Source organism: Phocoena sinus, chromosome 10 (assembly GCF_008692025.1).
Source record: "Phocoena sinus isolate mPhoSin1 chromosome 10, mPhoSin1.pri, whole genome shotgun sequence".
In the NCBI taxonomy this organism is placed as follows: domain Eukaryota; kingdom Metazoa; phylum Chordata; class Mammalia; order Artiodactyla; family Phocoenidae; genus Phocoena; species Phocoena sinus.
Genome location: NC_045772.1, coordinates 59,016,427 through 59,042,210, shown reverse-complemented (window position 1 = coordinate 59,042,210; position 25,784 = coordinate 59,016,427). Strand labels below are relative to the sequence as shown.

The following is a 25,784-nucleotide window of genomic DNA, read 5'->3' as shown; positions in this document are numbered from 1 at the left end:
CAGTCCCCAAAAAGTTAAGATTTTCTAGTTGTGGCATTTCAAGAAAATGGTCTTGAATATTATTTGGAACACTCATATACTTGACAAGGGAAGAAAAAAGGTTGTGTTTTCCCTTCTAAATCTAAATACTCTATCCATATCTATTACTACACTTCCCATCTCCCAAGTTTTTGTTCACTATTTGTCCTGAGGCCTAGCCTATGATGTGAGCTCCCTGAGTTCACAATTACCTGAAGGGTTAATCTTTGTATCCCCCCCAGCACTTTAACACTGCCTGTAACACAGGTCCAGAATGACTGACATAAGGAAGTACTGAAATATGAAGCAGTTCTATGCTATGACAAATACGCAGTAGTTGGAAGGAATAAAAAGTGCCAAAATGCGGAAGCTCAAAGATTTAGAGGAGGACAACACATTTAGTTTTATTTCAATCAAATCACAACACTTTCTTTTCCAACTGTTGCAAAGTGCATCTACAATTTTCTGTTACAGATCCACTTTTAAAAGGTTTTCTGTGACATTACAGCAAGCCTCTTTTTTTTTCCCCAAACAGAGGAATATTCCCAAATTCTTCCTCAAGCAAAAATAAAAACTCCATTCCAGTAAATGGCAATACATGAAATTACAGTAAACCAGACACTTGAAAGGATAGCCAAGAAGTCTTCCAACAGTTTATTAGAAAGAATGTAGACATTAAAAAAACTCCCCACTGTCATGAACATAAATTGAGGTTTTCAGCCCAGGTACAAGCTGAATCAAAAAAAATAATAAAATAAAAAATCCAATAGTGTATTAACATTTTTTTCACTCATTTGCCATACTGACAGTGCAAATACAAATTTGGTCTAAATGTACAGACTCAAGCAACAATGTACAGCCTTTCTTCGTCCTCCATGCTAAGAGATGTAAAAGTTTAAGGGTCAAACAATACCAAATGTACAGGCTTCAATACCATCTAAGTTAGGGCATTCACTAGTTTTAGCTAAGATACATCTGGAACACTGACAAGTGATCACTTACGAACAATAATGTGAAGTAAATTTTTTGAAAAATAAAACTTTAGTGGCACAATCCTGAAGGATATACCAGAGGAACAACATGTTACCAGTTTAACGTATCAACCAATTTGTTTCAGCCACTTTGAGTCCATGTTCTAAAATCTAAAATTTACTTTCCCTAAGCCGAAAGCTTCCGATCGTGTCAGTATCTATGTTATGAAGTAAAGGAGACTTAGGTGAAATGTTTTTTTATTTATCACAACTGCTTTATCAATTGCCTAGGACCTCAACAGCATCATGGGAATCTGGGAAATGTTCATGCATAAGGTTATTGCCTTAGCTGACTTAAAATTGCCCCATACAATGGTACATATCAACCCTTAGTGAAGCCTTTAAAAAAACAAACAGGTTGAAAAATGGGTTAAAGGAGGCAAATACAGAATCTGCCTTTAGAGCTAACAACTTAGGAATTCTCTCAATTATGAAATCTTGCAGAAGTTATTTTTCTTTCTCAAAATCCAGCGATGACAACATTCCTTACTCCAGATCTGGCATTTCTGAAAGGATTTTTAAAAGATTAGTATAAATTACAAGGGAATAACCTAACAACTTCAAAGTTTTACAATAGGAAAAAGCAGCCACCAAGAGTTGTTTCCTAGAGAACTGTCTTTTTTAAAAAATTTGAATCTCTAATCATTCAAATTTCTGCTTTAGCTATTTTTTAGAGGCCATAAAGAAACAATCATGTATCTTCCAAGAATTTTAAACAGGTTAATTAACTTTACTTCTCTATTTTGAGAGTTTGGTCTCTGATGTGAAATATCACTGCGTAAACATACTTTTTACAAAGATACTTACTTTCATCATCACTGTCTTGTGAATCCTGCAGAAAGGAAAATTTAAAAAGTTACCAAGTTGATCAAACATTCCTCTGCTAACTGAACAGTTTGCACCTTAAAAAGCTGAAGCACTGCACTTTTGACTAAGGTAGCAGATATATCAATCTTTGGTTAGATATAATCTTTGGTTTGGTGGTTATATCCATCTTTGAACTTAGCAATGGACTTAAGAACAGGTTTACTTAAGACAAACAGACATACAGCTGAGGATCTATCTTCCTATAAGATATGTGCCTTTTCGTGGGAATTGAGCCCACCCTTTAAATCCCTTCCTATCAACCAGACTGAATCCTGGTATAAAATAGTTTCTCTTCTCTCTTGGCATTCAATGGAAGAGGAGAATGGCTCAATATGAAGGCCCCTGGAATGACAGAAGACAATGAACTCTAATCCTAGCTGGTGAATTGTCTAAGTATCTTCCAAACTACACTGAACAACTTTCTTAAAGATGTTAACAGAATGCCAGGTGGGGAAATGTTGAGAAGAGTGGTCTAGTATATCCTTATAGATTCACAACATCCATCTGTTTACTATACGTCTCTCTGACCAATCCTGATGTTAAAACCTGTTCAACTTTCTTTGTCAAAATAATCCCTAAACTAACTGTTAACTGAGTAAGGCATATGTCTCTATAAAATAGTAATTTTGAATTATAAATCTAGTGCCTTGAAGAATGATTCAGGGGACACCTGTTTCCTAGTAGGCATCCATTCCTCAAAAATGGGCACATTTAAAAAACTGGTTTTCCCTGTAATATTTTTTAAGACCATTAAGTGGCAAAAAAAAAAGGAGCAATTTTGAATCTACATAAAACAACCTGAAAATACATTGTTTCTTAGTATTTAAGTAAACATAGAAAAGAACTTATAGACTTACATCATCTGCTCCATCTACTTCTGGTAAATCTACATCCTCATCACCACCCATGTTGTTCATCATCTATTTGAAGTGTAAAAATTAGTTTTAAAAATGATGTTAAATTAAGCCCTAAGTATTAGGTTGCACGCTCCAGAATAAACCTTAAGTCTGTCATAGGTTTCCACCAATTTAAAAAAAGAAAAAGAAAAAATAAATCAAACTATATATTAGGTACCCTCCTTTCTGCAAAAGGTAGATTATAGGTAATTACATAAAATCCTGAAACCTTGTAGGAAGTTAAGAGTAAGTTCTCATTGAAGAAAAATTATTAAAATTCATCCAACAAGATATATATGTATAATGTAGAAATTAACCACCACAATCCTGAATAGCAGTCACCTCTGGTGGCTAAGAAGGAGACTATTTGTCCTGAATAGTTGTAAAGTTTTGTATCTTCAACTAAGTGGCATGTGTATTATGGTATTCTCATTGTAGTTTTAAAATATTGTGAAGAACCAATAAATAATTTAAAATAAAGTCCTCTCGGCTGATTAGCTTGCATAAAAGGCCTCAATACTGAATCAAAGGTTAAACACCAGTAACTAAGTTACAAACAGAAAATAAACATAAACCTTGAAAGAAAAGATACACACTGTGAAAAACACCCTTGTATACTTACAATAAACTGGGACCAAAAGAACATACTTATAAAGTACTAATTTCCCAACTTTAGTTCTTTCTGATCATAAAGCAAGCAGTATATTATTTAAAGAGGAACAAATAAGCAGACTAAATAATTAATATGAGATGGGGACTTCAAAAATACATGCTTACCTGGACTTCAGAGTTAGAAGGGGCCTTAAAATGATACCTACTCAAATCTCTCAGTATAAAAATTCTGGGCATCAACTCTCGAATAACATGAGCAAGTAGTAAAGAGTTTTCCTACATCTGAAAGCACTAAATACTGGTTAAGTTTCTTTGAGCAGGAAAAATGCTCAAAAGGTGCCAAGCTCAATGCTAGGTACTGAGATGCAATGGCAATAGACACAGAACTGAATACATTTGAGAGCTACTTAGGAAATATAAACAAAATACAGACAGCAAAGACAGCAGTTAATGTTATACTGGATAGAGAGAATCAGTGAAAGAGAACATTGTTAAGAAGTTATGACTTGCACAGCTGGGTAAATGGTGGCATCAATTACTACAGTAAGGAGTAGCATGGTTTAGGAGAATCACATGAATACCATTATCTCCCTTCTCTGTTTTGAAATCAAGGTGCCAGAGCCATATGAGGAGAGATGTTAAATAAGCAGTTGCATACATGAAGCTGGGCACTTACTCCTTTTAATTCTTTGTTGTCAAAGAAGAAACACAAAAGTATAGTCAAGATTTCAAATCACAATGAGAGTATCTTCAACTTACAATCTAACGTTTTCTTTTTTGATCAGCTTTACTGCAACACATTTAATAAGGTCTAGTCTACCTAAGAGAATCTCAATGATTTTTTCCCTTTGGCCACGGCAATATGTATTTCAGTGACGTCCTGGAAAAATAGGCTTACTTAAAATCCTTTCCCTGATTTTGCAACTAAAATATCCCCACACACCACTCATTGTACATATCTCGTCGTGATTCTTGTGTTTAAAGGTTTATATTCATATTACATGGCTCCAGAATGCAAGCCAATTACTACATTCATGCTCCTTAAAAAAAAAATCTGTTCCAATGCTGGAATAAAAACTAACTGTGCTGCACTGATTGTATGGTTTATTTTTTTGTCATTATACATCAACTTTAGAACACTAATTTTTAAAAATTCATAAAAGAAGGTTAAATGACCATTGTTAAAATCTTATTTGGTTTTCTGCAGAACAGTCTTGAAAGTAAAATAATGCATGTCCTAAATATCACTATGTCTTTAAAACCAAATTGATTACACAGAAATACACTGGGAGGGAGGTGGAAGAATGCATTTAAAAGAACTTACCTCAGAGAAACGATCAAAATTAGACATGTCTTCATCTGAATCATCTTCCCAGTCTTTCCAATTATTGAAGTCCACACTAAGCCAATTAAGCTACAGATCAATACAAATATCACCCTATGATTAGGTTACCTTGTACTCTTTTAGTGTGTACCTAAAGACTATATTTTTTGAGCTGTGGGTTCATACTAGTGAGGCATGGCATCAGCACACAAACACACAAAAAAAAACTAGAAAAATGTAATAATGGTAAGTATAGTTTCATGAAGCTGCTTTCACAGTTGTCAGAAACAAACCTACTTTTGGCACTTCCCTGGTGGTGCAGTGGTTAAGATTAAGAATCCGCCTGCCATTGCAGGGGACACAGGTTCGAGCCCTGGCCCGGGAAGATCCCACATGCCACAGAGCAACTAAGCCCATGCACCACAACTACTGAAGCCCGCAAGCTCCAGGGCCCGTAAGCCACAACTACTGAGCCCACATGCCACAACTACTGAAGCTGGCGGGCCTAGAGCCCATGCTCCCCAACAAGAGAAGCCACCGGAACGAGATGCCCGCACACTGCAATGAAGACCCAACGCAGCCAAAAAAACAAAAAGAACAGAAGAACCTACACTTTAAAACAAAACTTCACTGGTAGGAACTATTCAAATTCAGATACTTGATTAATTTATTATTTTTTAAATGTCACCATGATATGCTCCAATGCAGCATCTGAGTAATTTATACTTCTAAGCAAAGTCTGCCTCTTGAATGCAGAAGAGTCTGCATCTGTTAGTGACTATCTTATTCTGACCACACTTGGTATTAAGTTAAAGCTAATAAACCTCAAAGTAGAGGAAAATATATAGAGCACAAGGCCTTAATATTAATAGTACCTAGCTATGAAACAAAAACACTATATTCCTTGTACCAATTTTTTTTTAAAATGTAAGTTTCAGGTGTATAACGCTGTAACTCAACATCTGTATACAACTACAGAGTGATCACCCTCCAAGTCCACTTATCGTCTATCACTATACAATTGACTCCTTGTACCCCTTTCACTCACCCCTCCAACCCTTTCCCTACTGGTAACCATCAATCTGTTCTCTGTATCTGTGAGTTTTCATTTCTTATGCTTTTTAAAATTAGGTTTGTCTTTTTCCTTCTGACTCATTTCACTTAGCTTATTACCCTCAAGGTCCAACCATGTGCTGCAAATGGCAAGATTTCATTCTTTTTTAATGGCTGAGTAGTAAATCCACTGAATACGCACACACCACAGTTTATCCAATCATCCATCAATGGATACTTTGGTTGCTTCCATGTTTTGGTTACTGTAAATAATGCTGCAATGAACACAGGGGTGGCATACATCCTTTCCAATTAGTGTTTTCATATTCTTCAAATAAATACCCAGAAGTGAAATAGCTGGATCATATGGTAGTTATACCCTTAATTTTTGAGAAATCTCCATACTGATTCCATAGTGGCTACGCCAATTTGTAATCCCAACAACAGTGTACAAGAGCTCCCTTTTCTCTGTATCTTCTTCAGCATTTATTTCTATTTTTCATATTAGCCATTCTAACAGTTAGGACATGATTATCTCACTGTGTGGTTTTTTTTTTTTTTTAATAAATTTATTTTTTTTGGCTGCGTGGGTCTTCATTGCTGCGTGCGGGCTTTCTCTAGTTGTGGCAAGCGGGGGCTATTCTTTGTTGTGGTGCACAGGCTTCTCATTGCAGTGGCTTCTCTTGTTGCGGAGTACAGGCTCTAGGCGTGTGGGCTTCAGTAGCTGTGGCATGTGGGCTCAGTAGTTGTGGTGCATGGGCTTAGTTGCTCCAAGGCATGTGGGATATTCCTGGACCAGGGCTCGAACCCATGTCTCCTGAATTGGCAGGCAGATTCTTAACCTCTGTGCCACTACGGAAGTCTCTCACTGTGGTTTTGATTGGCATTTCTCTGATAATCAGTGATGAACTTGGGCCGTGGCAGTGAAAGCTTAGAATCCTAACCACTAGGCCACCAGGCAACTGCTCTGCCCTTTTTTAAATCAGGTTTTTGTTGTTGAGTTGTGTGAGTTCTTCATGTATTTTGCATATTAACCTATCAGTTACGTGACTTACAAATATACTTTCCCATTAAGTAGGCTGTCTTTTCATTTTGTTGATGGTTTCCTTTGCTGGACAGATACTTTTCAGTCTGATGTCAATGTATCTTTAATTACTTAAAAATACCAAACTTTCAAAAAAAGAAAAAGGAACCTACCTTTGCCCTTTCTTTCGTTAACCTTGGCCATGACTGGCCAGATTCTCCTTTTCGTAAACAACATAAAATAGATCTGTCCGTTCTTTTATGCTTCGAATCCTAAAAACAAAAATAAGCGCTATCACACCGTTTATCTCTCTGGTATTACTACAGGACACAAAGTAGCTGGTTATTTGTCATTTCTCCTAATTTCTTTCCCTACACTTTCTCTAAACCCTGAAACAATCCCTAGACTACTGAAGATTTCATAAGCTATCCAATTGCAGAAAACATTTTTCCTCCCCTGAACAAGGTGAATAAAATAAAACCTTAAAAAAATTAACTAAATATGGTACAATCATAGAACATACCTAGATGTATCTATGCTTAAATAAGACGAGCCTTAAGAGTACAGCCCTTATATCAACTACACAATTTAATTTTTAAAAGATAAAAAAAATTTAAAAAGTATTGCCCTCAGTCCAAACAATAACAAGAACAAAAAGAGTATCCAGGAAAGTAGTTACAAGAGGGAAAATAATGCAAAATATATACTTATTAACCTCTAAACTGTTAAGAATTAGTGCTTATCTCTTTGAGTACTTAAAGTATGTCCATTTCCTTACAATTTAAATTGGGATTAAAGCATCAAGACTACTTACATTTGGATCAATACAGTGAAAAAGATCAATTTCATTTAAATGTTTAAAATTATCACTTCCTCCAAGACAACTGTACCAAAAAAGAAAAAGGGAAAAAAATGAGCCTCTTCAAAGAGGTAAAGATTAGTAGTATCTTCAATGAAAACACAAAACAATCAAGCCAAAGTTATTCAAGCTGCCTGAAACAAGTCTTTTACCCAATGATGTAAAATGGTAATTTACCTGAATGTAAGTTTGGATTTTTCAAAATTTACATTAACATCTTTACTGTCTTCAACACAAAATTCAATGAAGACATAGTCCCTTCGATCGTACCACTTTGCAGAAGCAGGCTGCCTACAAAAAGATAAAATTAGACAAAGTTAAGCTGAAATTCACTAACTATTTACATAACCTCCAAAGCTTAGCATGTAAGTAACATACTTCTGTTCTCCATCAGAGCATTGATTATTTTGAGGCAGTTTACTGCAATTTCAAACGTAAACTACATCTTTTTCCCTAACAGCTGCAGTACAAGTTAAAACGCAATCATACGGACTCCCCTGGTGGTGCAGTGGTTAAGAATCCTCCTGCCAATGCAGGGGACACCAGTTCGATCCCTAGTCCGGGAAGATCCCACATGCCGTGGAGCAACTAAGCCCGTTTGCCACAACTACTGAGCCTGCGCTCTAGATCCCGCGAGCCACAGCTACTGAAGCCCGCGCACCTAGAGCTCATGCTCTGCAACAAGAGAAGGTACTGCAATGAGGAGCCTGCGCACCGACAAAGACCCAGCACAGCCAAAAATAAACTAAACAAACAAACAAAATGCAATGATACAAATTTCATCATAGAAGGGATTTAAAAATGAAACAAAATGCTCACTGGAGTTAAGCATTTAGGTAGCCCTGTCAAAATTTGTGCTACTCCTTTATAGCCCTGCTCTTAAGAATTCAACTTCACAGAATTTTAAAAACCAGAACTAGGGGACTTCCCTGGTGGCGCAGTAGTTAAGACTCTGTGCTCTCAGTGCAGGGGCCCCGGGTTCCATCCCTGGTCAGGGAACTAGATCCCACATGCATGCCACAACCAAGGAGCCCGCCTGCCGCAACTAAGACCCAGTGCAACTAAAATAAATAAACACATACATATTTTTAAAAAATAAAAATAAAAATCTGAACTAATCCATTGTCAAATCAAATACAGTATTCAACATTTCTACTTACCATGTTAGGAACTGTGGGGGGAATTTTTTTTAAGTATGAGAAATGACAGTATTTGTCCTCAAAAAGTTCTCATTTGGACTGTTCTGGCAGTCCAGTGGTTAAGACTCCAAGCTTCCACTGCAAGGGGCAGGGGTTCAATCCCTAACTGTGGAACTAAGAATCCCACATGCTGTGCAGCACAGCCAAAAAAAAAAAAAAGTTCTCATTTGCAGCTGACTATATAAAACAAAGCAACCATTTTTTTTTTTCCTGGGCAAAAATATCTTCCTTATGATTCTAAATGACGACACTAGATAAAAAATTAAACTTTATAGTCCCAACTGTTAATCTGTATCTGTATCCAATATATACTTATACTAGAAACAACTTGGAATATTTGCTTTTTCCTTATTATTCACCAGCTCCTATCCCTTGCAATAGACTCCTGTCTTCTTCAATGTTAGCTGCCTAAAGCTCTCTTCATCCATTAAAATTATGTTTTAGAATATAGCTAAAAATCTACTAGAAGCAAATACAGTCAAATGTGGTTAATTAACAGGCAATAAAGATTATACGTGGTAAATACTTTGAAAAATTTCCTTTGTCATCTTTAAAACAAGTTACTTAGATAAGTATTTACATATGCATAAAAATTCCAAGAAGAATTCACACGCACACAAATGAACAGCATTTGCCTCTAAAGAATGAACCAGAAAGATGAGACAAAGTAGAGCCACCTCATTCTCAACTATTTCAATTATTTTTTTTTTAAAATAAATGTGAGGGGCTTCCGTGGTGGCGCAGTGGTTGAGAGTCTGCCTGCCGATGCAGGGGACACGGGTTTGTGCCCCAGTCCGGGAGGATCCCACATGCCGCGGAGCGGCTGGGCCCGTGAGTCATGGCTGCTGGGCCTGCGCTCCGCAGTGGGAGAGGCCACAACAGTGAGAGGCCCGCGTACCGCGCAAAAAAAAAAAAAAAAAAAAAAAACAGGAGGAAACAATTAGAGTCTCTCCTTGGCCAACGACAATTTGAAAGGATGACTGCAAACTGATCCAAATACACAAAATATAAATACTCCAGTTTATATTGATTAAAGAAATATAAAACAAACTACCCACAATTCTAGATCACCAGAAGATGCTACAGCTCCAATTCTTTACAAAAAGAAAATTAAGAGAAAGAATAGGCATTATCCCTTCTTTCCCTTTATGAATCTTTATTCATGATACCTGAATAGGGCCAGTTCATGAAGATCAGCTTTGTGTGGAATAAAACGTGAGGAGGAAAAAAAAAAAAATCACCATTTTGCAACCTTTAAGCTGATTTGGCAGTGTTCATCAATGAATGGGACCATTAACAATGATTACATGAACAGCAGATAAAGAACTTATGATCTTAGCATCACTAAAAGTGGGACGAGACATTCACTTCCTGATTTGATCAACATGATATATTCCACAGTAAACGTAATTCCAGTCTATAGGAAATATGAGGAAAAGAAACAAGTTAAATCATATCACAAGAAGTGAAAAATTCAGAATACTGTTTCTTAAATCAATGGCAGAAAAGAGAGGGGTACTACTCTAGATTAAAAGAAACCTAAGAGTATCAAGAAGTGCAATTTGTAAATCTGGTATGCATCTTGATTCAAACAAACTAAACATAAAAAAGATTACTGAAACGGTGGAGACCTAGATATTGGACAGAGTATTAGATAATGTGAAAAACCGTTAGTTTTGTTAGGTGTGAAAGGCACTGTTTTATGGAAAACAAATGTCCATTCAAAGATTAACAAGGGAAGTACATGGAGTCTGCTTTAAATAACTAAGGAAAAAGGGCGAGATAAAGCAGTGTGGCAAAGGCCTGTTGAAATTCTGGTAGATGGGTAGATGGGGATTTATTACATTCATAATACTTTTCAAAAAATGATATTAAATGGTTTCGGCACAGGAATGCTTTCCTTTAGAGCAACCCAGTCTAACTGTGAAATTGTGTTATTTAAAAATTTAAAAAGAGGGACTTCCCCTGGTGGTCCAGGGGTTAAGACTCCGTGCTCCCAATGCAGGGAGACTGGGTCCAATCCCTGGTCAGGGAACTAGATCCCACATGCCGCAACTAAAGATCTGGTGCAGCCAAATAAATAAATATATATTTTTAAAATCCATTGGGCAGAAGAGGAGGGGAGTAGATAAAATAAGAATGACCCTGTACTGATAATGGTTGTGACTGAATAATGGGTACATGAGGAATTCATTGTAGTATTCTACCTTTCCTGTTTGAACAAAAAAGGTAATAAGGGCTTCCCTGGTGGCGCAGTGGTTGAGAGTCCGCCTGCCGATGCAGGGGACGCGGGTTCGTGCCCCGGTCCGGGAGGATCCCACGTGCCGTGGAGCGGCTGGGCCCGTGGGCCATGGCCGCTGGGCCTGCGCGTCCGGAGCCTGTGCCCCGCGGCGGGGGAGGCCACAGCAGTGAGAGACCCGCGTATCGCAAAAAAAAAAAAAAAAAAAAAAAAAAGGTAATAAAGCTGAGAACAATTACCCTGATTTTTTTCAAATTAATTTTTATTGGAGTACAGTTGACTTACAATGTTGAATTAACCTGATTATAGTGAGCAGATTCTTCTCTCAATATGTTTACAAATGGCTATTTCAATAAACTCTGGTAAAAATGCTTTTCTAGCCGAATTTAACAACGTAATCTGAAAATACTTGATAGTACTGTTTACCTTGTTAAAATCAAGTTACACATTAAGAACCTATAGTAGGCCTTCCCTGGTGGTGCAGTGGTTAAGAATCCACCTGCCAATGCAGCGGACAAGGTTCGAGCCCTGGTCCGGGAGGATCCCACACGCTGCGGAGCAACTAAACCCGTGCGCCACAACTACTGAGCCTGCGCTCTAGAGCCCGCAAGCCACAACTACTGAGCCCACATGCCACAACTACTGAAGCCCATGTGCCTAGAGTCCACACTCCGCAACCAGAGAAGCCACGGCGATGAGAAGCCCACGCACCACAACAAAGAGTAGCCTCTGCTCACCGCAACCAGAGAAAAGCTCGCACGCAGCAACGAAGACCCAATGCAGCCAAAAGTAAAATAAATAAACTAAAAAAAAAAAAAGAACCTATAGTAATGGAGAAGGAGCACATTAATGGCGATCTGGTATGTAAGCTCTTTAGTTTCTGTTCGTATCAAGGACATTGGAACCAGGGAAGAATCTTTCCTTTCCTTGAATTCACATTAAGTAATCTAGATTTATACCACTGTCATGGCCTGAAATCACATCATAAATTCATATATTGAAATCCTAAACCGCCAGTACCTTAGGGTGTGACTGTATTTGTAGAGAGGATCTTTAAAAAAGTAAGGTAGGGCTTCCCTGGTGGCGCAGTGGTTGAGAGTCCGCCTGCCGATGCAGGGGACACGGGTTTGTGCCCCGGTCTGGGAAGATCCCACATGCCGCGGAGCGGCTGCGCCCGTGAGCCATGGCCGCTGAGCCTGCGCGTCCAGAGCCTGTGCTCCACAACGGGAGAGGCCACAACACTGAGAGGCCCGCGTACAGCAAAAATAAAAATAAAAAAGTAAGGTAAACTTAGATCTTAGGGTGGGCTATAATCCAATATGACCGGTGTCCTCATAAGAGATTAGGACAGTTACACGGACCCGGAAGCAACCTAAATGTCCACTGACTTTCTGCCCGTGGACGCCGCCAAGTAAGCACCATTGACATCTCCTCCCTCCACTGCAGTCAAGTCTAAGTCAGTTACCCAAAGAGCCTCAACATCTGCGGAAGCTCTTCACTGGAGGTTTGAGCTTTGAAACAACCAATGAGAGTCTAAGGAGCCATTTTGAGCAGTGGGGAACGCTCACAGATTGTGTGGTAATGAGGGATCCAAACACCAAGCGCTCCAGAGGCTTCAGGTTTGTCACATATGCCACTGTGGAGGAGGTCGATGCAGCCCTGAATGCAAGGCCACACAAGGTGGATGGAAGAATGGTGGAACCAAAGAGGGCTGTCTCAAGAGAAGATTCTCAAAGACCTGGTGCCCACGTAACTGTGAAAAAGATTTTTGTGGCTGGCATTAAAGAAGACACTGAAGAACATCACCTAAGAGATTATTTTGAACAGTATGGGAAAATTGAAGTGACTTAAATCATGACTGACCGAGGCAGTGGTAAAAAGAGAGGCTTTGCTTTCGTAACCTTTGATGACCATGACTCCGTTGACAAGACTGTCATTCAGAAATACCATACTGTGAATGGCCACAACCATGAAGTAAGAAAAGCCCCATCTAAGCAAGAGATGGCTGGTGCTTCATCCAGCCAAAGAGGTTGAAGTGGTTCTAGAAACTTTGGCGGTGGTCGTGGAGGTGGTTTTGATGGGAATGACAACTTTGGTCGTGGAGGAAACTTCAGTGGTCGAGGTGGCTTTGGTGGCAGCCATGGTAGTAGTGGATATGGTGGCAGTGGGGATGGCTGCAATGGATTTGATAATGATGGAAGCAATTTTGGAGGTGGTGGAAGCTACAATGATTTTGGAAATTACAACAATCTTCAGATTTTGGGCCTATGAAAGGAGGAAACTTTGGAGGCAGAAGTTCTGGCCCCTATGGTGGTGGAGGCTAATACTTTGCCAAACCACGAAAGCAAGGTGGATATGGTGGTTCCAGCAGCAGCAGTAGCTATGGCAGTGGCAGAAGGTTTTAATTACTGCCAGGAAACAAAGCTCAGGAGAGGAGAGCCAGAGAAGTGACAGGGAAGCTACAGGTTACAACAGACCTGTGAACTCAGACAAGCACAGTGGTGGCAGGGCCTAGCTGCTACAAAGAAGACATGTTTTAGACAATACTCATGTGTATGGGCAAAAAAACTCGAGGACTGTATTTGTGACGACCTGTATAACAAGTTATTTCAGTTTCTGTTCTGTGGAAAGTGTAAAGCATTCCAACAAAGGGTTTTAATGTAGATTTCTTTTTTTTTTTGGCACCCATGCTGTTGATTGCTAAATTTAATAGTCTGATCACGATGCTGAATAAATGTGTCTTTTTAAAAAATGAGCTGTGTAAAGTTAGTCTACTCTGAAACCACTTTGGTAAACCACCCCAACAGTGTGAAGTTAGAGCTCCTTCAGGGTGATGCCACGTTCCATTCAAAATTTATTTACAACCTGCTTTGGTGGAAACGCTATTGCCTTCAGAAACCCTGGTGTAGTTGAACTGACAGTTACTGCGTTGTGACCTGGAGTTCACCGTGAAAAGGGTCACCCAAGCAAAGTCATGGAGTTATTTGGTTATTAATATGATTGTTGGCACATCCTATGCAATATATCTAAATTGAATTACAGCACCAGATAAAGTTATAGATGGGAATGAAGCTTGTGTATCATCCATTATCATGTGTATTCAATAAACGATTTAATACCCTCTTGGGGGAAAAAAAAAGGTCCATCGACAGGAATGGATAAAGATATGGTACATATATACAATGAAATATTACTCAGCCATAAAAAGGAACGAAATGCTATTTGCAGAGATGTGGATGGGCCTACAGACTGTCATGCAAAGTGAAATCAGAATAAAATCATACAGTATCGCTTATATGTGGAATCTCGAAAAACGGTACAGATGAACTTACATGCAAAGCAGAAACAGACTCACTGATGTAGTGAACAAACTTATGGTTACCAAGAGGGGAAGAGGAGATGGGACGAATTGGGAAACTAGGATCGACATATATACACTACTTTGTATAAAATAGATAACAAATGAGAACCTACTGTATAGCACATAGAACTCTACTCAATGTTCTGTGGTGACCTAAATAAGAAATCTAAAAGAGTGGATATACCGTATACGTATAACTGATTCAATCTGCTGTAGAGCAGAAACTAACGCGTTGTACAGCAACTATAATCCAATAAAAATTAATTTAAAAATAAATTAATTAAAAAGAGAGAGAGGGCTTCCCTGGTGGCGCAGTGGGAGTCCGCCTGCCGATGCAGGGGGTGCGGGTTCGTGCCGCGGAGCGGCTGGGCCCGTGAGCCGTGGCCGCTGAGCCTGCGCATCCGGAGCGCTCCGCAGCAGGAGGGGCCGCAGCAGTGAGAGGCCCGCATACCGCAAAAAAAAAAAAAAAAGAGAGAGAGATTAGTACAGTTGCAGAGGGAAGACCCTGTGAAGAAGACAGAAGCCGGCCATCTGCAAGCCAAGCAGAGAGGCCTCAGGAGAAACCAACCCTTCTGACACCTCGATCTTGGACTAACACCCTCCAGAATTGTGAGGAAATAAATTTCTACTGTTTCAATCACCCAGTCTCTGGTACTTTGCTATGGTAGCCCTAGCCAACTAATAAAATCATTTACCAGACAATAAAAACAAAATTAAATGATCCTAACCTGGAGCCAAAAATGGTTTTTATATTTTTCAAGTTGTGAAAACAAAAATGTGAGACAGGTATTTGTGGCCTGTAAAGCCTAATATTTACCAAGTGCCCCTGATCTAAACCGTCTGAAAATACAAGGGGGGGGGGAAATCCTACACTTAACCTAAACAGTAATAAACACATATATTCACTCATTTGAAAGGAAAACCAAGTGTTTATGAAATCACAACTCTTTTCTCCTATTAACCCAGAGAAAGGGTGATTTTAAACTCTAGCTCCTAAACTATGTTGGATTCGCGTCTATAGTCTTATACAAACACTGGCAAAATCCCAAACTACTGTTCAAGTCTGTTAATTCATTTTAATAGTAACATACCTATAAACGCAAAAACTTTTTCACCTCTGCATACATTATGTGAATAAGCCACTACCTATAACAAAATAATACCCAAAATCTCTGAAGTGGGACATTCCAACTTCTTCTGACAAGTTCTTCCAAGCTCAATGTTAGGGCTATGTCAATTCGAGCAACTAAACTTTGCATAACCTAAAATTCTCCTCTCTAGTTTTGACTAAAATTTCTTAGTTTGTCTTAAAATGACAGAGTGGAAACTACATTTGTTCCCAAATACCATTTTTAATATACTAGAATCTCGTGCATTTTAATTCTAATTTGTAGAAAATTACAAGCACCTCTCCCTTAAAAAAAATGAATGCACCATGGACTTCCCTGTTGGTCCAGCAGTTAAGACTCCGTACTTCCACTGCAGGTGGCATAGGTTTGATCCCTGGTCGAGGGAAGTTCCACATGCTGTGAGGTGTGCACCGCCCCCCAGAAAGGATGCACCAGTGCCATGACCTTAATGCATGCCCTCCAAATTCATATATTGAAATCCTAATGCTCTACGGGATGATATTCGAAGGTGGGACCTGAGAGGTGTTTACTACTAGATCATGAGGGTAGAACTCTCATAAATTAAAGTCATGCCTTAGGGGCTTCCGTGGTGGTGCAATGGTTAAGAACCCGCCTGCCAATGCAGGAGACACGGGCTCGAGCCCTGGTCCAGAAAGATCCCATATGCCGTGGAACAACTAAGCCCATGCGCCACAACTACTGAGCCCACGTGCCACAACTACTAAAGCCCGCGTGCCTAGAGCCCGTGCTCTGCAAAAAGAGAAGCCACCGCACCGCAACAAAGAGTAGCCCCCGCTCGCTGCAACTAGAAAAAGCCCGCGCGCAGCAACGAAGACCCAACGCAGCCAAAATAAATAAATAAATTTATTTAAAAAATAAATAAAGTCATGCCTTATATATAAAGAGGCTCCAGAGAGGCCCCTAGCCCTTTCATTGCTCCAGAGGGGCCCCTCGCCCCTTCCACTACTATGAGGACACAGCAAGAAGCTATGAACCAGAAAGTGGGCCCCTTCACCAGAAGGTGACCATATTGGTGCCTAAATCTTGAACTTCCAGACTGCAGAATAGTAGACATAAGTTTCTACTGTTGATGAACTACCCAGTCTGTGGTATTCTGTTACAGCAGCCCAGACTAAACCAACCAGCAAAGCTACATGGAAAAAATTTGCTAAAGAACATTTCCAGGTTATTGCAGTTCTTCTGATAGTTTACTATGTGCAGGACAGATTAAATTATTAAAAGACAATTAGGACACATCAAGTCTTTTATGAACTGGTAGGACAAACATATCATACATAATTCCAGGTAAGTTCATAAAGCTTAAGGTTAAAAACCAAGGTCACAGACGTCCCTGGAAAAGAGTTTATTCTGTATCTGGGCAGTTTAAAAAAAAAAATTAATTATAGCTATCATCGCTTTAGAAGTTTGAATATCTTGAGAGAGAAAAATTCTGTATCTAATAGAATTCTACAGCATATGTCTTGTCTCTATAACGAATACTACCGCCAAAGCTCCAACATCTTTATTTTCTTTGTCTCTCAGAATTTCCAATGTTCAGAAGTTTTTGTAAGGGGAATTCCCCTGGTGGTCCAGTGGTTAAGACTCTGCACTTCCACTGCAAGGGGGCGAGAGTTGGATCCCTGGTCAGGGAACTAAGATCCCCACATGCTGCAGAGCGCAGCCAATCAATCAATCAATCAATAGAAGTTTTTGTAAGCAGGTACTCTGGACCATTATACAGCAAACATGGAAAATTATGAGGTCTGCGTGCCACAACTACTGAAGCCTGCATGCCACAACTACTGAAGGCCGCGCGCCTAGAGCCCGTGCTCTGCAACAAGAGAAGCCACCGCAATGAGAAGCCCCCGCACTGCAGTGAAGAGTAGCCCCTGCTCGCAGCAACTAGAGAAAGCCCATGGGCAGCAACAAAGACCCAATGCAGCCAAAAATGAATTAATTTATATTAAAAGTTAGAAAAATTTTGTGAGCTCTGTATGTGAGAATTTAGTGAAAGAAAAAATTTTTACTATTCAAGTGAGAGGCCTACAAATCTTAGTTACTACCATAATAATTCAAATTTGGCTTCCTGAAATGCACAGTTTAGCTCAACCTCATGGGATACGTATATATTACATGGTCGTCCCATAGAATCACACAGGATTCCACATCATTTTGGTGTTTTCCCCCCAGAAATCATTAAGAACTGTCATGGGACTGTTCGATCAAATTAATTTTTTTATAAAAAAGTTTTAACATACACAAATGAGACATATGATCAATATCTCAATTCTTACTCTTAATCATTGAGAAAAAATTAGAATACTATTATTTGGTCACTAAACATTAGGCTCTTCAACATATACAGACAGGGAATTCCCTGGTGGCTCAGTGGTTAATAATCTGCCTGCCAATGTAGCGGACGGGTTCGATCCCTGGTCCTGGAAGATCCCACATGCCGTGGAGAAACTAAGCCCATGTGCCACAACTACTGAGCCTGCGAGCCACAACTACTGAAGCCCGCATGCCTAGAGCCCGTGCTCTGCAACAAGAGAAGCCACTGCAATGAGAAGCCCGCACACTGCAACGAAGAGTAACCCCCACTTGCCGCAATTAGAGAAAGCCCGCGCACAGCACCGAAGACCCAACGCAGCCAAAAATAAATAAATTTTTAAAAAAAAAACCCCAAAACAGACAAATATACTGGGGAAAATAGCAATAACGACCTTTTAATAAAAATGCTCTACTTTTGGGACTTCCCTGGTGGTCCAGTGGTTAAGACTCCACACTCCCAATGCAGGGGACACGGGTTCGATCCCTGGTCGGGGAACTAAGGTCCTGCATGCCGCACAGCGCAGCCAAAAACCAAACACAAAAAATGCTCTACTTTTTTTTTTTTTTTTTTTTCTTTTTTGCAGTATGCGGGCCTCTCACTGTTGTGGCCTCTCCCGCTGCGGAGCACAGGCTCCAGATGCGAGGGCTCAGCGGCCATGGCTCACGGGCCCAGCCGCTCCGCGGCATGTGGGATCTTCCCGGACCGGGGCACGAACCCGTGTCCCCTGCATCGGCAGGCGGACTCTCAACCACGGCGCCACCAGGGAAGCCCTCTACTTTTGTAAAAATATTTAAGACTGCAAAATGTGATACAAGGATGCACTAAATGACAATCTTTATGATAAAGCAAATATTCTTAAATCTATTAGGTTTTATCTTCAACTAATGGCCTCATACAGAAATTAATCAAGCAGAAAAAGTGTAAGTATTAGTTTTTGATTGGAAGGCCAATTTCTTTAGATTTTAAAAAAATGGAGGGGGAAGAGAAAGAAGGGTAGAATCTCTTAAAGGAGAATTTATGGTAATCATCCAGTTAATTAAGAGAAAAAATCAGTCTGACCAAATCGTAACTAATAAGCTAAATATTCCCCAAATAAACATTCTCAAAATAAAGGGCTCACAAGCAAGTCAAATGTATTTTGAGGGTATAGACTGATTTGGTGGTCCTTCTTTTCCAGATTTCCCAAAATATAGCACAGCCTCAATTAATAGAATCTAAAGTTATAAACGACTCTCACCAACTTTATCTTTCACCTACTGACCACCAAACTACTCGTCCAATTTGCATGATAGGGACTTCCCTTGTGGCCCAGTGGTTAAGACTCCGCGCTTCCAATGCAGGGGACGTGGGTTCGATTGGTGGTTGGGGAACTAAGATCCCACATGGTGTGGAGTGCAGCCAAAAAAAAGAAGCCAATCTATATTGAGATATAGCTGAATTTGACTGAAGATGAGATACAGCAAAATAAAGGACGAACTGTAAAAGATCCCAGTTAGTTCCAAACATCACTGTCAAGCACCTCATATAGCCAAGTCTTATAGCTGAAAGAGATTTAGAGTCTAAATATTATTCAATAAACAAATTATTTATTAAACATGATACCGGGAATTGTTCCGGAGATACAGCTGTCAGCAAAGCAGATAAAAATCTCTGCCCTTAAGAAGCTCACATTCAAGCTGGATGAAATTTAGCCTAAAATTCTTCTTCTAAGAAACATGGGGGTAGAGGGATCCATTACTAGCTATGGTTTACCTTTCTTAAAGTAAGTGATACACTATAAGACAATGTTTTTTGTTTGTACTCTGAAAAGTAACTCATCTATATATTTAATTGTATTTGTAAGATACATTACATCACAATCTATAACCTCACATACTTTATTCAGAAGTAATGATAATCCCCATATAAATTTATTTTTAATGGAACATGATGTTTGTCTGAATTAAAACATCCCTTTGAATTCTAAAATAAAACAATAATAATCAGAAGACTAGCTTTTTACTAGAACTTGATAATGGAGAAAGTATCCTCTATGTTTATCCTCTATAAACTAAACATCTCCAGTAAATGAAGAGCTTCTTAAAAACTAGAGTCACTCCCCTTCTATGTATCCCAGAGTATTTTTAAACATCAAGAAGGGTTACAGGGACTTCCCTGGTGGCACAGTGGTTGGGAGTCCCCTGGGGTTCGATCCCCAGTCCAGGAGGATCCCACATGCCGCGGAGCAGATGGGCCCAGGCACCACAACTACTGAGCCTGTGCACTGCAACTACTGAAGCCCGAGCATTCCAGGGCCCACGTGCCACAACTAGTGAGCCCACGTGCTGTAACTACTGAAGCCCGCGTGCCTAGAGCCCGTACTCCATGAGAAACCCACATACTGCAACGAAGAGTAGCCCCTGCTCACTGCAACTAGAGAAAGCCTGCGCACAGCGATGAAGACCCAATGCAGCAAAGGGGAAAAAAAGGGAGTTACGGAAGAAAACAAACTCATTATAACCAAGGGAGAAAAAAAAAAGTTTAAAAGATGTTACAAAGTTCAGAATAACTGATATTTTAAAACCAAGTCTATCAACTGGTCTATTATTTGCAAAAGAGAATCGAGAAACTGGTAAATCTATTTCAGTTTGTACTAAGTGAGGAATGATACGGAAACATGAAAATTCTGCTAAAAAAAAAAAGGCAGTTCCAGTTTCAGACTGAGCAGTTTTTCCTTGTTAAGTATTATCAAAAGCCCTGCCTGTAAACATCTAAAACCAAACTCTCTCACACATATTCTTTGCTCAGAGAAACCCCGATACACTTCTCATATTTTCAGATCTTCTGTATGCCAGTTGTACTACTATGTAAAACTTCCTGGAAAGTTAATCTGAATATACATGCAAGTCCAATGATCCCCAAATTACATGCCAAGGTGCATCAAGGCACTACGGAAGAATTTACAGGGCTGCCACTGGATATTTCAAATTTAAGAGAAATTCAGTGATACTCAACTTCAGTCAAGACACTAAGTGGTTCAGTTTCAACAGCAGACTGCACTGTAACCCTCTCCACTAAGTTCCATCTTTGCAAAGCTGGATTTTTGGCGGTTACGATTAAAAAAAAAAAAAAAGACCTACAAAAAAATCAACAGGCAACAGGAATTGAGATGGAAGTATCCAATCCGATTTCAAGGTATAACAAGTTATACAGTTCCCAAAAGGCATACACTTTTCATCAGTAACTGTGGTTATACAAGAAACTACGTTTTTCTTTCAATTTATGTGTGTTAGCTTTCTGAAAAGCTAACAGGCTATAAGGACGAAATACTTAAGCTCTTTGGACCCAACTATCTAATAAACAGAACTTCTAGGTTACTCCTCTTGGCCTAGCAGCACCATTAAAAAACCAACCAACAAATAAAAAAAATACAAAATAGTAACAACAAAAATACTACTAAAAAAAAAAAAAAAAAAAAAATACTACTAAGACACCAAGGGGTGAACCAAGAAAGTTTGTGAACCTTTTTGCTACTTCCTTTCTTTGGTAATTCCCACTCTAAAATATAAATGTGTGGGACTTCCCTGGTGGTCCAGTAAAGACTCTACACTCCCAATGCACGGGGCCTGGGTTCCATTCCTGGTCCAAGAACTAGATCCCACATGGATGCCGCAACTAAGTTTGCATGCCACAACTAAGGAGCCCGCCTGCCACAACTAAGACCGAACACAACCGGGCTTCCCTGGTGGCGCAGTGGTTGAGAGCCTGCCTGCTAATGCAGGGACACGGGTTTGAGCCCTGGTCTGGGAAGATCCCACATGCCGTGGAGCAACTAGGCCCGTGAGCCACAACTACTGAGCCTGTGCGTCTGGAGCCTGTGCCCCGCAAAAAGAGAGGCCGCGATAGTGAGAGGCCCACGCAATGCGATGAAGAGTAGCCCCCACTTGCCACAACTAGAGAAAGCCCTCGCACAGAAACGAAGACCCAATACAGCAAAATAAATTAATTAATTAATTAATAAACTCCTACCCCCAACATGTTAAAAAAAAAAAAAAAAAAAAAAGACCAAACACAACCAATTAAATAAATATTTCAGGGGAAAAAAGAAAAACTGAACTACAGGCAATTTTTTTTTTGTGTGTGGTACGCGGGCCTCTCACTGTTGTGGCCTCTCCCGTTGCGGAGCACAGGCTCCGGACGCGCAGGCTCAGCGGCCATGATCTTCCCGGACCGTGGCACGAACCCGTGTCCCCTGCATCGGCAGGCGGACTCTCAACCACTGTGCCACCAGGGAAGCCCCAGGCATGGTTATGTACTGGAAATAAAAGGACAACCTGGAAAATTATTCTCCCTTTTTTTAAAGTGAAAATAATGTCTTTGTGAGAAATTCTGGGTTCCAAGCCTATTTGGGACAGTTGTTTATACTAATCAGCAGTGCTGTGAATTGATATTTGAAGAACTAAATCCTGTAATGTAATAAAATTAAAAGTTAAAAAAAAACACCTCTGTGGCTTAGATCCTTTCAGTACACAAAGATAATTAAGCATGCTGAGTTGGAAAGAGCCCTGATACAAACACTCTTCAGCAATGAAGTACGGCTACATGAGAAGATCAACTACAGCATAGAAAATCCACAACAGCACATTTTATTTGGTTTTGGAGTACAACACGGGTGAGGGCATATTACTCAAGGTAAGATTTAAAGTAATTGGCATCTTCCTGGAAAACCAGAAGTTCTAAGGTGTTCTGTGGAAGTCATCAGCCTCAATTTAAAATCTATCCCTAACCTACACAGTAAATAATAAAGTTTACTAAAACACACTTTGTATTTCTGTAGTAAAATACACTAGATGCAGCAATTCTTAATAACTCAAATAAAATATGATTATTAATGTTTCAGAGCTAGATTGATTCTAAACAGTTTATTACGAAGGTGTTTTTTCCTGAAAAGCAATCATCACTAACCACCTATGACTCTAAAATGATAAAGCTTCTAGAAGATCTTAAAACTGAGAAAACACAATTAAACAGGAGAATCTTAACAATACATACTGGTCTGCCTCAAGTGATTTGTCACTTCGTTTCTACTGCCTTCCAGTTAAAGTCTAACTAAGCACAGAAAAAAAGAAAATCCAGTTGCTAGGTTACAGTGGTTAGGAAATCAACACTGAACAAAAGCCATCATCAGTTACTCTTCCTTAACTTACAGAAATTAACCATATGCTGTATGGTCACTATTACCATTTGTTTTGGAGGTTAAAGACTGATGACTTTATTTTGGGGACTCAATCGTACAAAGCTGAACAATGGCAAAGTTAAGACTTTAACCAACGCTAGCAATGGTCACAGTATGTTTCTGGACAATTTACTAATTTAACTACAAGACACTGGAAAGAATGATTTCAAACTGCTCAAAACTAAATAAAATGTTTTACTTCATACCTATTGTTAATACGTCCAACTTAAAACCTAGAACCAACTACAACAGCTTAAAAAAAAAAAAGTAAAGTAGCACCCCCTGCAGGGGATTTGTGCAGGTCTTAAATGGAGAAGAGAGAGGTCCTAAAACTCCCAGCCTCCCCCAAGGTAGGTGAGAGATTGAGAGCTTTTATGCAAACTACTAGACAAAACTTGATTAGAAAAAATTTATCTAGGAAATGACGACTGAAGAGCAATCAAATGATAAAAAAACAGACCTTAAAACCCTTGAGATGTCCAGCGTAAATGTCTCTCTCTACAGCTAAAAAAAAAAGTCCACAGCACACATCAACAAAATGAACGCTCATCAGCCAGATTCTTCCTAGGACCCATTAAAAGTCTTTTCCAACTTAAATAACTGACTCATAATATTCATCTTACAAATTCAGTCATTAATAAGATCCCCTAAAGAATTTGCAAGATGGCATATACTGAATACCTTAAACACAATGAAATTTACCTGGTCCCTTCAAAACACTCATTTTGAAAACAGCATTCTTCTGACAGACTGCTTTTTGGAATACTGCTACACTTTTCATCCAAGTTTTTAACCTATTTATGTAACTTAATATTTCTTACCTACTTAACTATTTCATGTGACCTCTGAAAGTGTTTCTATCTCAAACATACTATTTCTTCATGAAAAAATTTGCTTGGCTACATTAATCTATTAAAAGTTGGTAATGCCTTATCTGAGGATTAATTTTCTCCTCACAGATGTTTTAAGACTGACAATCCTGCTACATTATTTGGAATAAATGTCAAAGAGAAAAAGCCCAAGCTATTTTTCACAGATTAAAATCTTCTATTACATACCACTTTTGGGGGTGGGAGAATCCTTCCAAAATTCTAATATGTCACTTTACAATAATACATGCATTCTTCTCAAGGCTTCTTTTCCATCAAGTGACGGTAGTGTTTTCTTTACTTATCTAAATAAAACGTCTAGACGTTTTATTAAGTAAACCCTTGCAAGTGCATTACTTTTTACAGGAATAAAAATTGTTCCCCTCAATTGCTCTCCATACATAACTTTTAGGGAGCGATTAGAACCAAAAAACTACTAAATCGGCAGTTCTCGTATCTGAAAAGGTAAAGCTTTCCCTGAGAAAAATTTAAAGGCTGAAAGTGGCGATGCCAAGAATTCTCATTCGGTTAAAATCACCAAGGTTTTCCTGTATCATAAAGCTTCTAAACAATCTGTAGTCACTTCAGTAAAGAAAATTAAACTAAGGCAACAAAAAGGTGACGACATACCTGTTTCATCCTTAAACTAAGATAGGATGATGAAATCTCGCCTAAAGTTTAATATGAACACTGAAAATGTCCACAAATATCTTTCGACTCCAACACGTGCAGAACGCCCTGCTCAATGGTAATTCCTCGCTGCCAGGGACACAGCTGAGTTTTGGCAACTTTCACTCCGTCAGCGAGACTGGAGTTAGGAGGAAGCCTGGAAAGACCATACTCAAGCAATCACGACAACCGAGAGCGAAGTTAAGTTGCGGCGACGGTACGACCTCCCTCCAGTCGCCTAGCAGTACCTGTCGCTCGCGGCGCACGGCCGCGTGGTGCTCTACGAGCACCAGCAGCCTTGTGGTAGCACCCACCGCAGGTGCACTTGGCCCCGGGCCTGGTCACAGCATCACAGAGCGACAGGAGCAGACCACCCCAGGAGCGGAGCGGTAGCCCACGAGGATCCACGCCTCCAGGGCGCCCGGACGGCGAAAAGCTCACGGGAGACTAAGGCCTACGGCTAAGTTACGGAGAGTTAGGAGCAGCCGGCACTGCCTAAGGGGGAAGGTGGGATTTCCGGCACGGGGAAGCCGAGGGCCGGTTTAGAGGTGGGGGAAGCGGACATCGGAGAAAATATGTCCTCCACCCGCCAATGGTAATCATAACAAGGATACTGAACCTCCCACCCCCAGGCAAGAACGATTTCCACCGAGGAGGAAAAGCCGAGGGGGCCTAAAGCGGGGGAGGGGAAAGGACGGCTTCCCGGCAGCCCCCCGCGCGGCCTCGGCCTCCCTCACGGGCGACCTTCCCTCGGCGGGGTGTCGCACTCACATCGTGAACGGGGCAGGGGGACGGGTGAACGGGTGGCGGGCGTCTCCGGCGGCAGCTCCTGGGCAGGTGACTCCTCTCCGGTGGCGACTCCGGCGTCTTCTCCCCGGTAGCGGCCTCTTTTCGTTTCCCTCAAGCGACGGCGGCGGCGGGCTCGACCTGGGTCCCCAGAATGCACCGCGCGGGGAGAGCGACTCCTCCGGTCGGAGAGAAGAGGAAAGTGTAGGAAAAGGGGCGCGAGGACGGAAAACGAACGTGCGTGCGTGCGAGCGAGGGGTGGTGAGGCCGGGCGGCGGCTGGTGACGCAGCAAAATGCCC

General features: G+C 40.2%; 1 protein-coding gene and 1 pseudogene across 3 annotated transcripts; one reads left to right on the top strand and one right to left on the bottom strand.

The window, feature by feature from the left end:
• Positions 1-392: 392 nt before the first annotated feature.
• Positions 393-25,784, bottom strand: PTGES3 (prostaglandin E synthase 3). Of its 3 annotated transcripts, XM_032645274.1 has the most exons (8): positions 25,470-25,779; positions 7,862-7,975; positions 7,640-7,709; positions 6,999-7,097; positions 4,749-4,838; positions 2,774-2,836; positions 1,857-1,881; positions 397-1,555 (listed from the first exon to the last, which is right to left on the bottom strand). In XM_032645274.1, coding segments are annotated over exons 1-8 (483 nt in total). In that variant the 5' UTR covers positions 25,472-25,779; the 3' UTR covers positions 397-1,535. The 3 variants fall into 3 exon arrangements, with proteins under 3 accessions (XP_032501166.1, XP_032501165.1, XP_032501167.1); XM_032645275.1 differs by lacking the exon at positions 2,774-2,836 and having other exon boundaries at positions 393-1,555; positions 25,470-25,784; XM_032645276.1 differs by lacking the exon at positions 4,749-4,838 and having other exon boundaries at positions 544-1,555; positions 25,470-25,744.
• LOC116760420 lies at positions 11,833-13,828 on the top strand (annotated as a pseudogene).